The sequence below is a fragment of the Dicentrarchus labrax genome, unplaced genomic scaffold (assembly GCF_905237075.1).
Source record: "Dicentrarchus labrax unplaced genomic scaffold, dlabrax2021, whole genome shotgun sequence".
In the NCBI taxonomy this organism is placed as follows: domain Eukaryota; kingdom Metazoa; phylum Chordata; class Actinopteri; family Moronidae; genus Dicentrarchus; species Dicentrarchus labrax.
In genome coordinates this window covers 2,041,712-2,055,018 of record NW_026136714.1, presented here as the reverse complement: position 1 = coordinate 2,055,018, position 13,307 = coordinate 2,041,712, and the positions used below count along the sequence as shown (strand labels likewise).

Below are 13,307 nucleotides of genomic sequence, written 5' to 3'. Positions count from 1 at the left end.
AACAGGCTAAATTAAAAAGAAATGATCTGTTTTTATCATTAAAACAATGTAAATGTTGCAAATGTTTTCACTTTTTTTTTTTTAATAAAAGAATAAACCCTTTGTTTGTGTAGGGGTACATGGGTAGGTGGGTGTGTGGGATGGAGGGGGGGGGTTGGGTTAACTGCACAGATGCACAGATGCACAACTGGAAAGATATGGACCTATGTCATTTTAGATTTAAATTTAAAAAAAAAAAACTATAACTATATAATAACAAGTACAACATTTACAACAAAACAAATACACCAACATGTATTGTCAGTGTAGTAAAGTAGAAATAAAGTGAAAGTAGATGAGTATAAGTATTCTACCACGGTCTGGGTGCAGTCAGTAGATAAGAGAAGGAGCACAGCCACGTTATCTGCTGGAAACAATTGAGCCGCCTGTGGGATAATCTACATTCATTTAATGGGACAGTCCTCCATCACGGCGTACATTAAGAACATGATGTCTCAGTACATAACACTGGTATGAGCAAAAGGGAGGGGCTGCTGCAAACACACACACACACACACACACACACACACTGATAGAATGAATGCAAAGAGCCAAAAGAACACTTCCTGTTGATGCAAAAATTGCAGCAGCAACTGTCTGACACATCTGGACTGGAGAGGGGGGGGAGGCCTGGCTGTAGTGTTAGCGAACCACTGAGGGGGAATGGACAACGTTTTATGCTAATCTGGAAGACGGTGAGTTTGCTGGACCTCCACTCGGGCTCGGGCTGGTGACAGTGAAGCGGTTTGTAATGTCGGCAAGTCTTCGCTCTTGTGGGGAAAGTAACGTGGGATTAATTTGCCTGTGACCGTACGCTAGCAACTAAATGCTAACTAGCGGTAGCCGCTACTTAGCCGCTCGCTACTAGCTACAGGGGAATGGCTGCTAGCACGAACTAGCTGTTTCACATGACAGCCGACATATAGTTTGTTTGTCATTTAGCCACTAAACCACACAGTGTTGTCAAGCGTTTGTGTAGGCGTTGGAAGTGGGAGCAACCCGTAAATGAAAAAGTTTCGCGTTTTTTCCCCCCTGAAATAATTCCTCGCTTCTTAGGCTAACAACTACAGCTAGCTGGTTAGCTGTAGCTTTAGTGCTGCATGATAGTTGGGGCTGGTTCCGGGGCCCTGTGAGTCTAAACTAAGCTGAATAGAACTACAAGTTACCGTTTTAAACTAGAAATGTTGGTGTATGCATGTACGATGGGGGTACAGTACACCCCCCCCCACCCGGTGATGAAGCTAACCCGGGTAAACTCGACTCTTTGCTGAGTTAATGCACCTAAAGAGAAGCGCAGACCTGCAGTTATTTACCTGGCTGGCCTCGTTTTAATACTGTTACCAGCCTCCAGTGTCAGAACCCGAACCTGCAACTGTCACTTTTTAGTGGTTTTAGCAAGACATCTGTTAAGTTAATCGGACTGAAAAGGCTACACTGCTCTTGGTAAGTTATAGCTGTGCAACTAATTGTACGTGATGTTGTGGCAGGACAGGGCAAAGTGCAGGGACATTGGCAGGTTAGTCTGTACACCTGAGTTCACCCAGGTCACCAGGGACTGGGTGTTATCACTATTTCTCTGACTTCCATTTGCTCTGACATGTTCCAGTGAGTAAAAAAAAAAAAAAACAGTTAGAAACCAACAGCATGCGTTATTTATTCCTGGTCATTTGCATAGTAGTCTAAATAATACAACTTACAAGGCATGTCAGAACAGAGTTGAGCCAAACCAATTAAGGCCTTTGCATGAGCAGGCATTATGGCTTTGCACCCGTTCAACCGTGTGTCCTGTTGCCCCGTCTCTGTTTGGGATAAGCAGTAAAACTGAAATGGGTTGAACAGGACCCTGGAAGGTCTATCCTGGTGATCTGGTAATTCAGAATATAGCTGGGACAGTGTTATTGATTGTAGCAGTTTTATCTGAAGTTTAATAAAATTAGAAAAGAGTAAAATTTTTCCTGATATTTTTGGCATTTTTTTAAAAGTTTTTGTTGCGTATTCATCAACTAATTATTGATATGGATGATACTATATTTACTGTTTTTTAAATCACAAGGCGAAAAGTATTTGCTTTCTAGTATTGTGATTTAAAGTATATACAGTACAGTATGCTATATCATTTTGGGGGAGACCCGGTTGCGTGAAGAAGACAGTGAAACTGACACCACATGTAGACGTTTTCAGGGTTTTTCCTGCGTGTCAGCAGCAAACGATGGTTGCTTTGGTTAAGTTCTTATCTACCTGAAGCAAAACCTGATCAGTTAGCGGTTATAAAACCTGTTTCAAGGGACCTGCGTCAAATGTAGCACTGCCAGCTCTAATTGCAACAGTGGAATCACTGCAAGGTGGCTGTAGGTGAAAAGACTACATAGCAGGATGATAGCCCAGCTAATTAAGTCTTTAAAAGCACTGTTTACGCCGCAAACAATGTGTGGTAATTTGATCAAGGTTGACGTAGTGGAAATGCATGATAACTGCTGCAGGAGGGAAAGGACAGAACGGGTTGCTCATCTGAATGCGTCAGTCGTTGCTCGTGGTGAATGCAGATTTTGGGAATGGGAAGTGCCGTCCTTGTGGATGCTTCTTTCCTCCCCAAGAAGAACTTTATTATGCTATCTCGGCAAACTTATTTCACTGCACTGTACAGTACAGTGATTCTGTTAGTCACTTATGGTTTCTGTTCAGTGTTTTTGTGAATATATGGCTTTTTGTTTTACAACTTGCAGGAAATTTAAGAATGAATGCGTTGTTGCAAAAGTGTAGTGTAGTCTTGTGTAGTGTAGTTGTGGTATTTATTTATTTTTTCACACGATACTCATATAACCTGTTGTAACCTAAAACACTTATGTGTAATCCATTGGGTTATGTGAGGCTTTAACTTTGGTTCAGCTCTGTGCCTATCCTGTCTCCTATGAGAGATTGCTCAAGAGCTGTACTTAGGCCAACGACATTGTGTTTGCCAAATCACCAAATGGAATTTCCTGTTATGTTTCTATAAACCAGGGACGGATCTAGTTATGGACATGGGACGTTAACTTGGGAGGATTAAATAGTCAGAATAAAAGGAGCTGTCTCTCTGTTATAAGTTACTCTGCTTTGATTACATTTATAATTTTTAATCTATTTTCTGTATTTGCTGCTGATGTCTCTGACACCACATCTTCATGTCACCACGAGGAACACTTTATTATACTAATTTGGCAAAGTTACTTCACAGCACTGTACAGTACAGTAGTAAGTATTATCCTGTTAGCCAATTATGACTTGTGTTCAGTGTTTTAATCTGCGTGGCTTTTTGTGACGAAGTTTGAGAATGAATACGTTGTTGCAAAAGTATAAAGATAGTCTTTTCAATCTTGCACTCATGTTCATCTGATGAGCGCGTGAGTAGGCAGAAATGAGACATGGACAATGAGCATTTTACTCATTTTCCAGTTATTTACTCCAAGAACAGACCTAAAGGCTAAGCATACAATATTTAGCTCTGCATACTGAGCTCCCACTAAGCCACAACACTTTCCACAATGCCTGTAATTCCCACACCAGCAAGGTTCCTCACATCATACCTTTACTTCACTCAAAATCTAGTCTATTTTTATCTTGGTTTTTTTATTATCTGTTTTAAATTGCTCTCCCAACCTTTGCTTGTTAAGCAGTTCTGTTCTGGGGCTGGTCTGCCCCACAAGCTGTTTTTCTAAGTAGGTGAAATGCTGCTGATGTTGAAGAAAGCATACAATGCTTGCTTGCTGACTTTGATTTTTCCCTCTAATGTTTTTTCTTTTCTTTTTCTTTCCTTCTTTTTCTTCTTTTTTTTTGCGTGACATGCCGACATTACAGACTTAGAGAGACATTAGGTGTCATCTTAGCACCAGAGTTAAGCTGACCTTATGGTCAGGCAAACTATCACAATGTACCCAGCATCCTTTATACCTTCCTACATGAAGCAGCTGTGTCTAAAAGGTTTATTACCAGGCAGGGAACTTGAGCTGCAGATGGAATTTTTGAGCTGACTTTAAACATTTTTTGGTTTTTCCCACGTGAGCCAAGCATGTGACCCTCACCCAGCATGTGCATCTCAACTACTGAGCATTCATTCTTTGGCTTCTCTTCAACTTGGCTCCATTCAGCACGCTGTTGGCAGCCATCCCTGATAGGTTAAAGTGTATGAACATGTTGTATTTGAAGGCTGGTAACGGTAGAGTGAAAATCACGTGCACCTTCTTACGATTTTTCTCTGTGTCGTAGTTTTGCTACATCTTTGCCTCTCCTGTGCCACCATGAGAGCGTATGGTTTGTTGGACAGGTGTCTTGGCAAGCTTCAGCAACTGGAGAAAGTGTTTACGTTCCCAAAGTGCTGACAGGGACTCAATGCGCAGAAGATCATGCTGAATTGCTAGCAAGGGGCAGGGAGGGAGGGAGGGAGGGAGGGAGGGAGGAGGTGCAGTGAAGGGCAGATGGAGTGGGGGGAGAGGAGGGTTAAGCTGGAGAACCAACACATACTAAGGTTTTGCAAGACGCAAGTATTTGCTTTTACAAACACACAATTACACAGTAGCAGCAGTAGAATCTGATTTCATAGTCGCAGCTTTCCAAAGTGTGTTTTTAAATAGTTCTGCTGAGACGGCAGGGCCTATGTCCGTTAATATTTTATCAACCGGCCAACCGAAGTCAGTATGTTATTGTGTGAGCGTTGTGTGCTACTACTTGTGCAGCAATGTCAGGAAGGCTTGAATGTTACGACTTGAACGCTAAGAAATTCCTTAATGCAAGGGAGAGGCAGTTGTCGGTTGCATTTGTAAAAAATCACCCAGCACTACCGGTAATTTGGCAGTTACTGATAGCGCATCACTAATGTAAATATTCCAAAGAAAGCTTGGTGCATGCTCTCCTTCCGAGCACAACCAGATTTTCTTCTTCCTATGCCAAATGTGGAATGTACTGAACACCTTAATGACATCCCTCATGAATGGTATGCTTCACCACAGTCAACGTATGTACAGTATTTGTACATTGTGTTCAGTCAGTTGGAATCTTTTCATCTACTTTCCTCTCAATTTACTGTTTAGCAATAATGGCTATGGATAAATAATCAGTGGCTCTCAGTGTGCCTGTGGAATTTTTAAAAAAGATTTCCATATTGTTTCCCTCTACCCTCGATAGAACCTGACCACTGCCAGAGGCTAGTATTAACATATAAGATTAGGTTATTGAAGACTTAAATAAAGACTGAACAACGCATTTTATTATCAAAGAACAACAGTAAAGATAAAAACTTTAATATAACTAATATATATACTAATCATATACTGGACTGTAAACTTCTCATTAGCACTAATGACTAAACAGGAGTCGGTGATATGAATAAAATCTTCTATCAGTGGGCCATAACAAGCAGAAAAGTGCTGTGTTTGCTGCAGTGCATTCAGTGTCATATACAGTACGGTATAAAGTCTCAAATATCAAATGAGGGTCTTGAAACAGCCTCCTGTTCCATTTGTCTTGCATACACAACGCAATAGTGTGTTGTAAAATAGGATGATGTAAAAACTGTTCAAAACCTAATTGTTCCTTTTTTCTCCCCCCCCTCTTTCCCATCAGGCTGTCGGCAAACTGGAGAAACATATCCAAGAAATGGACGACGGCAGCTACATCGAGTTTGATGTGCCGGAGTTCAGTAACACTGTCCTGACCCAGCTCAACGAGCTGCGGCTGCAAGGGAAGTTGTGTGACATCATTGTTCACATTCAGGGCCAGCCATTTCGAGCCCACAAGGCTGTGCTGGCAGCGAGTTCACCCTACTTTCGTGACCACTCAGCCCTCAGCACCATGAGTGGCCTTTCCATCTCGGTCATCAAAAGCCCTGAGGTGTTTGAGCAGCTTCTTGCATTCTGCTACACAGGTCACATGTCCCTGCAGCTCAAGGATATCATCAGTTTCCTCACTGCTGCCAGCTTTCTGCAGATGCAGGCCATCATTGACAAGTGTACCCAAATCCTGGAGAGCATCCACTCCAAGATCAGCATCCCAGTTAGTGTCTGCAGCCCAGAGAAGGACGACTCGCAGGCCAGCCACAATGGGGTCAATGACAGCAACCTCTTTGTAAACCCTACCCAGATCTCCCCCCCTTACTACTCCCGGCAGAGTCAGGCAGGACACGAAGCGCGCTTCGAGCTGGCAGGAAAAGGCCTGGGCCGGGGGCGACAGCAGCAAGAGGAAGGCCAGTCGGACAGAGGCAGCAGTGATAGCGTGTCAGAGCATGACGCTCCCATGGAGGGAGAAACGGAGCAAGTGGAACTAATTGGAAAAGATGGGCAAGTAACAGATGTGCATGTGAAGATAGAGAAGACCGACAGGCCCACTTACTCAGATAGTTCCTCAGCCGGTGATGATGGCTACCACACAGAGCTGGTAGATGGAGAACAGGTACTGGCTGTCAGTGTGGGTTCTTATGGTCCCGTCATCCAGCCTGCTACCTATTCTTACTCAGGGCTGTCCTCCTCGTGCTTTGTCAACCTTAGCAACTCCAGTCCTTCCCGCTCCATACTCAGTGGCTTCAGAGGTGGGCGAGCCAGGGCAAAGCGCCCCCTGGCCATCCCAGCAGGGGTGCTGAGTCATATCAAGCCAGGCTCCGATGACAGTGAATCAGCTGTGGGACCCACAGGGTTGGAGAACGACGTGCGAGAGCGCAGCCTGCGGAGCCAGTGGTACCCCTACAATGAGAGACTCATTTGCATCTACTGTGGAAAGACCTTCAATCAGAAAGGGAGCCTGGATCGCCACATGCGCCTGCACATGGGAATCACCCCATTTGTTTGTAAATTCTGTGGCAAGAAGTACACAAGGAAAGACCAGCTGGAGTACCACATCCGTGGCCACACGGACAACAAGCCCTTCCACTGTCAGATCTGTGGCAAATGCTTCCCATTTCAGGGCACCCTTAACCAGCACCTGAGGAAGAAGCACTTGGGAGCATCAGAGGGCAGTAATCATATGGATTCTCCAGAGAGGACGGAGGGAAGCTCAGGTCAGAAGGACCAAGAGGATACGTCTGAGGGGATGGCGTTTGAGGCGCAATATGCAGAAGAGGCACCAGCCAATGATATGGAGGAGAGTTCGAAATGCAGTCCAGAGGAGGCTCAAGCATCAAGATGTGATTTTTAGGTCCTGCTTCAGGTTAAGGAAGCTTTAAGAAATGTTTATTTTAACTCAACTTAAAGGACTCTTTTTTTTCTTTTTGAATCAGCTCCCTCCACTATGGACATTTCTTGAGTCAAGGGTTTCTGTCAATTTTGTGAAAGTTAGATGTTGAATGCAGAGAGCAAATGGGTGCTTTATAGAAATTTGATTCTTTCAAGCAAAGGGAGTAACAACTTACTATTTTTGAGGAGGTCACAATAATCAAGACCCCCTAATTGATTTCTCTTTTTATCTTTCCATGTTTTTTAAAACATATTTACAGAGTTATATAGGCATGTTGCAATAATTGATAATGTGAAAGCTCTGGTAAGATGCTAGTCATATCACCTTTTTACCTGACCTGTTTTTGCACATGTGGCCACAAGAGGTCACTTACTCACAAGGAATGATTTTTCTGCCAGTGCAAAGCTTCGTGTGACATATCCGTTCAATACCTCATGATGCAACTACATACTCATACAGACAGTATTTTAACTTAAATGAAAACTCACCAGGTTCTACCTCATAGCCAAGAACCTACCAGGCACAGACATGTTCACCGTTTTGAAATCCATTTTAGGTTTTATCTTATTGCCAAACCCTGTAAAGAATATTCTCTCAACACAAAGCCTTGATACTTAGGGGAAATATTCCTTGCTGATTGTATGGATTAGGGACAAAGTCCTCGTCAAATGTTTCACGGTCAGCCAGGTTAACTTGATGATTAAGAAGGTGCTATGTTAGGAGTGCATTAAATTTGCTAGCTTTCTTCTGTGTTTGTTTTCGGCGAGAGAGAGAGAGAACTAAGAAAACGACCCCGTATATGTTCAAGATAAGATTTTACCGTCTTATGACGTTTGTTCTACAAAACACTTTTTGTCTCATCACTACTGGAGATCTCACTCTGTTAGCCAATGCGTGATTTTAGATGCTGTCATCCATGTAATGGGTGAATTACGTCCATACAGTGAAGTCATTTGTATTCCTCTATACTCTGATTGCAGACTTATACTGAATTTATTGTATGTGTAAATTGTTTTGTCCTGAGGTAGGCTCCTAGGTTAATACTCAAACAGAGACAGGAGTACTCATTGTCAGCTCAGCACAGTAGGAACAGCTCTGGGTCTGTTCACATAAATCTACATAGTATACTAGTCTGAATAATATGCAAACAGAAAGAACAAAGGAATCTCAGCCATTTTGACATGGTTTTTCTTCCATTATTTAAAAGAGCTATTGGTTTGTTTCCTTTATTCACTCTGTCCTACCCTTTATGATGGGATGATTGATCTGTGATCTTTGTTCTCTGCATTGCTTGGGGTCAAATGCAGACTTGGAACACGTTTTCCTCATTTGTCAACCCTGCTTTATGGCTTTGACACATGCAGCATAGCTAGATTAAGGCTAAGTGGTGATCCAAAGTATTGATGCACTTTGCAGAGTTAGTGGGTGGGATGTGTGCGGTCCCATTGATAAAATGTGCTCATTTCTGTCTTAATTCTGCAGCAGCAGCAGAGTAGTACTTGCTTCACAGCAGTGATTTTTTTACTCTGAGTAAACATGTTGTGAACTTTGTCGAGGCTCTGCAATCACATGAATACTATTGGCTACAAGCCATGCATATGGCTACATTTTATTTTATCTATACTGTTTGAACAATGGGAATCGGGGATGGGGGTGTTGTTAGTATATAGGGACTTGGGTTAATTTCCATTGTGACTTAAATAATCTGCATTCACAGTAAATACGTAAAAGGCACTTAGAAGGCCTGATTGGTTATCCTGTCATATTTAGACAATTTAAAGCTCAGCTGGGTGGTCCCTTTTTGTGCTATCCTGCTTTCTTATTTGCCATCCAGCTATTTAATGCCTTTTTTTAGAAGAGCACCTGCTATATGCTTTTATTTTGTCCCATCTGGTCCATGCGGCGTTTGTGTCAATGAACCGATTTAGATTATTTCACAGTTTTCATATAATTTTGTACTTTGTGTGCATTTGGTGCGAGAATATTGTGTTTTATTGCTTATGTCCAATGTTACGTCGAGAGTGCAGTCCTTTTTATTCCACTGAATGTGCTGTCACCGTCTTCACTCATTGACAGTTAAGATAGCAAACCAAACTTTAGGGAATTTTGCAAAAATCGGTATAGCTAGCTTTTTATGTATGGATTTATCACAAACACTTCATGATCACCCACAGTCTGTCAACCTGTACAATGCTTTTTACATGAATGTTTACTAAGTCACGTTTCTTTCTGTCAGCCGCTGGTGTGATGTGCAGGTTTGACAGCCGATCTGACCTCAACAAAATCAGTTGCTAGCTAATTTTAATCTGCCTATGATGATTCTTGCCCTTCACCTAGAATTAGAGGAGGAAATGCATACCTTCTTGCATTAGTGTCAGTAATGCTTTGTGAGTAATAGGTACAAATGGCTAAAAGAATTTTGTGCCAAGAGTTCACACCAAAGATTAATAGGTGATTTTTAACAGCAAATTTTGACTGTATTGTGTAATTGAATGCTCATTAAGAAGAATAGATTCTTAATTTAATGTAGGACTAGTTCATTGCTATTTGCAAGGAATGTACGTTTCCCAGCTTCTAACAATCACTTGTGTAAAATTTAAACAATTTGCTAAGAAGACATTAAGCAGCGGAGTCATAAACAACATCATATATATTAAGCCATACAAAAGCTGACGATATAAAAGTTGTGCAATAGGTAATTGTTTAAAGCCAGTGTAAACAAAAGAGAGCAAACTTCACAAAAAGTGGCATCTTAAACTTAGTGCCTTGCCACAAGCTTTACATTTTAGATTCCGGCACTTCGATTCCTGTGCCTCTTTCATTTTGTAATGGATTGAATAGAGAGATTATAATAAAGTATGGCCACGTCATTTATAATAAAGTGTTGCCAAGAACCAATAGAAATTAACCCTTAAGCTCGTAATTTACTTTTCAGCTCAAGTCCTGCCCCCTCCCCCGTTTTCGCTTTTAATCATTTGAGTGAATTTGGTCACGCGATTGACGACTGACTTTAAGGTTGAACTGATTTTGTAGCAGTTGATTACAATCAGACGAGGCAGACCTGTTCCCTGCGAGCCGTTGCCCCCGCGCTCAGAGACTATACTGTATCCCTCGTCTCTAACCGCTGAGGACAATCTGCGCAATGTACTGTAGTTTTTAGGCATTTCAATGAAGGAAGGAGATGCATGAGAAACACAAATCTACTTCCTCTCTGTTCTCTCGGAGCATCTGGCAGGGGAACAGCTGCTCGGGTATTTAGCAGATAAACTGAATATTTGTGGAGGAGAAAAAAAAAGAGAAGCTTACCCTCATACTGTAGCTTAATTGCACGTTGCTCAACCACGAAATTGTATAAAATTGCCAATGGATCATTTTTAAACTTGAGTTTTATTGTATTTGTGTCATCGATTGTGCACTTACAGTTTTTTTCGTTGATAGTAAATACCATTTCCACCCAGGAAGGCTAGTTTATCTCTGTAGTTTCCCATAAGGGACTCTGTTATAATGGCCTCAATCACTTTGGTAGGGACCTTTTTGCCCTTAAATGGTGCTTTTAGACTAGTCCAATGGGTTTTCTTTTTTCTTATCCAATGAGTAAACAAAGTCCATGTGATCATCATAAGTGAATGGAGGGGGGGTTGTTTTAATGCTTTTCATGAACTCTCAGTACTTATGTGATAGTACACAACTGCAGAACCAACTGAACTTGACACACACTCGAATCAACTCTTTGTCAGCTCTTAGTTCCACACCTCCTAGAGGAACGGGAGATGCATTATGGGCCACAAGTAATCAAAAGGAAGTGTTTACAGGGAAGGCTGTCAGACTACTTTTTGAAATTGCAGCTCGTCCTATTCTTTTTATAATAAACTCACTTCAGGTAGTTTACAAACACTGATACAGGCTTAGAAAAAAATCTTAAGTCTTCCATAGCTTTTCTGTCAGTTTCTGTCCACTGTGTATTATTAAAAAAAAAAAAAAAAAAAGCAATAACCTTTTTAAAAGCGGTGTATTGGGATCATCAAGCCTATTGAAATATCGCCCTGTCATATATCAAACAAACTGAATGTCAGGGAGCTGTGGAATTGAAGTAGGACCAGGACAATTTGATATTGATTTATTTTTTATATATTTTCTGAAACTTTGGACAGGTTGACTTCCTCTTCAGAAAAATATAGAGATATATATATATATATATAAATATATATAAAAATGAAAAAGTGGTGTTGCTTTGCTGGTGTTCTAAATGCCCATCAAAATCCAGTGGTAGTCAGAAAACTGCAACACAAGAACTGAGCGTGTGGTTCAGTCATCAAACTCAGTGGCACTGTTCAGAGTTGCACCTCCAGCTGTGTCAAATAATGAAAGGGATTTTGGGCTGTATAGCCACTGTTTCGGAGCGGGCCGTCTGTTGTCATGTTGAGGTTCAGTGGTCTCCTTCGGCTCCTCGGGCACAGAGACTGTAGCTGTAGTGGTTCAGGATCAGAGGGGAAGTTTATAGTTTACCTATTGTTCCTTTTACAACTCCCTAAACTCTGCACTATAATGTCTCTGGCTCAGATGTATTTGGTGACAAGGCAAAAAAACTAACTTAGAACTCAGGGTATAAAGTGTTAAAAGTGGTCTCATTGGACATACATCCTATATGTCCATAGTATAATTGTGTACTTCTCTTCAGGTGTCCTCAGTCAGTGGTTCCCTAACATTCTGCCTCAAGGTCTCAATGAGCCCATATTTTCCACAGAGCTGAAGCTTGAGGAGCGCCGGAGACCACGAACTGAAGCGTGGTAGCAGAAATGCCCCAACTCCTCTTTTTGTCCACTCTACACACAACCTCACAACCCAACTGTGAACCTCAGAACTCTACTGTTTTGTACAACTATGAAGTAAATAAAGCTAGCTAGAGCTGATGTTGTATCTATTGCCATTTATGAATTTATTTTATAGCATGAAATAAAAATATATTTATTCAAATTATATATTTTACTCATAATCATTCTGTGCTGCTTCATTTTGGTTCTTAAGCTTGTAAATTGCTTTTTTATTATATAAAAAATGTCAATAGAATAATGCGTTTGTAAAATAAAGACGCTGATTTGGCTCTCATTTGTCTTTTGTGTCTCTCAAAAAAAATGTTTACTTGATTACATGTGCATGAAAAGTCAATGAACAAAGCATTTGGTGTAAAGGGGAAGAGAATACATTACGTCAGTGTCGGATGTATGTGCAACTTTGACCCTCCAGAGGGAGCTAGAGGACAACAAATACACCTTGAAAGGTCACTCATCTTCAGTGCCAGAAATCAATTTAATCTAAATGAGAGTATATCTCTGAATGAAATAGCCATTATGACTTAAAACAGAAGGCGGTTTGACTTCACTATTAAAACATACGGAGTTAATGATCTGCCTCTGGTGGGAAAATTAAGCTATACAGGTTTTGTCGGAAAATAATTAGCTAACCAGATGTGTGAAAAGGCGTTTTCCTCTTGTATCTTCTCTTGAGACTTTAATAATCTACTACATGCTGTGCTTGTGGAAAATAGACCATTCACAAAAGTCACACAGGCCAAGTGGTAGAATATAAAACAATAAATTGCTTTGGTCTCAGATGGCCAGTAATAAAATTAATTTATCACCAAACAGCCTCCTTTTCCTGCTGGATGTCCAGTGAAAATCTCTCCCTAATCCTCAGCCGTGTTATTGCTGCTGTCCCTACTGTTTTAAAAAATGCATCCAAAGGGAGAAATATATTCAGAAAGTGGCACAGCTGTGCAACAGCCTCCCATAGTGTTACCACTGGATGTGGGTTTCACAAAAAGTAAGTCCATACGGCAGCCAAATGACTAATAGACCACCAAATTGGCCAGCTATGTGCTTCACTGACATTTTCTTGAAATAGTTTACAACTGTACTTTCAGGCTGCAGATTATTCACAATGAAGAATTTCAATGTTTCGTACCTCTCTAATAAAATGTTTTGTTAAATATATAGTCACTAATCTAATCTCAGTAAATAACAGAATGCTTCATGATGTGAAATAAGCATCGCTCGCTGCTGAAAATGCTAATA

The 13,307-nt window shown here is 41.1% G+C and overlaps 1 protein-coding gene across 2 annotated transcripts; it reads left to right on the top strand.

Moving 5' to 3' along the window:
- Positions 1-484: 484 nt before the first annotated feature.
- On the top strand, positions 485-12,337 carry zbtb34 (zinc finger and BTB domain containing 34). Of its 2 annotated transcripts, none has more exons than XM_051422031.1 (2): positions 485-734; positions 5,635-12,337. In XM_051422031.1, the coding sequence occupies exons 1-2, from the start codon at positions 612-614 to the stop codon at positions 7,195-7,197; spliced, it is 1,686 nt and encodes a 561-aa protein (XP_051277991.1). In that variant the 5' UTR covers positions 485-611; the 3' UTR covers positions 7,198-12,337. The 2 variants fall into 2 exon arrangements, with proteins under 2 accessions (XP_051277991.1, XP_051277992.1); XM_051422032.1 differs by lacking the exon at positions 485-734 and adding an exon at positions 1,287-1,482.
- Positions 12,338-13,307: the final 970 nt, after the last annotated feature.

What these genes read in the sequence shown, in the direction of transcription:
- zbtb34 (XM_051422031.1), top strand. Translation starts at nt 612, where the DNA reads ATGCAAAAATTGCAGCAGCAACTGTCTGACACATCTGGACTGGAGAGG. An exon ending in TTATGCTAATCTGGAAGACG is followed by an intron (nt 735 to 5,634) that starts GTGAGTTTGCTG and finishes CTTTCCCATCAG; the next exon opens with GCTGTCGGCAAACTGGAGAA.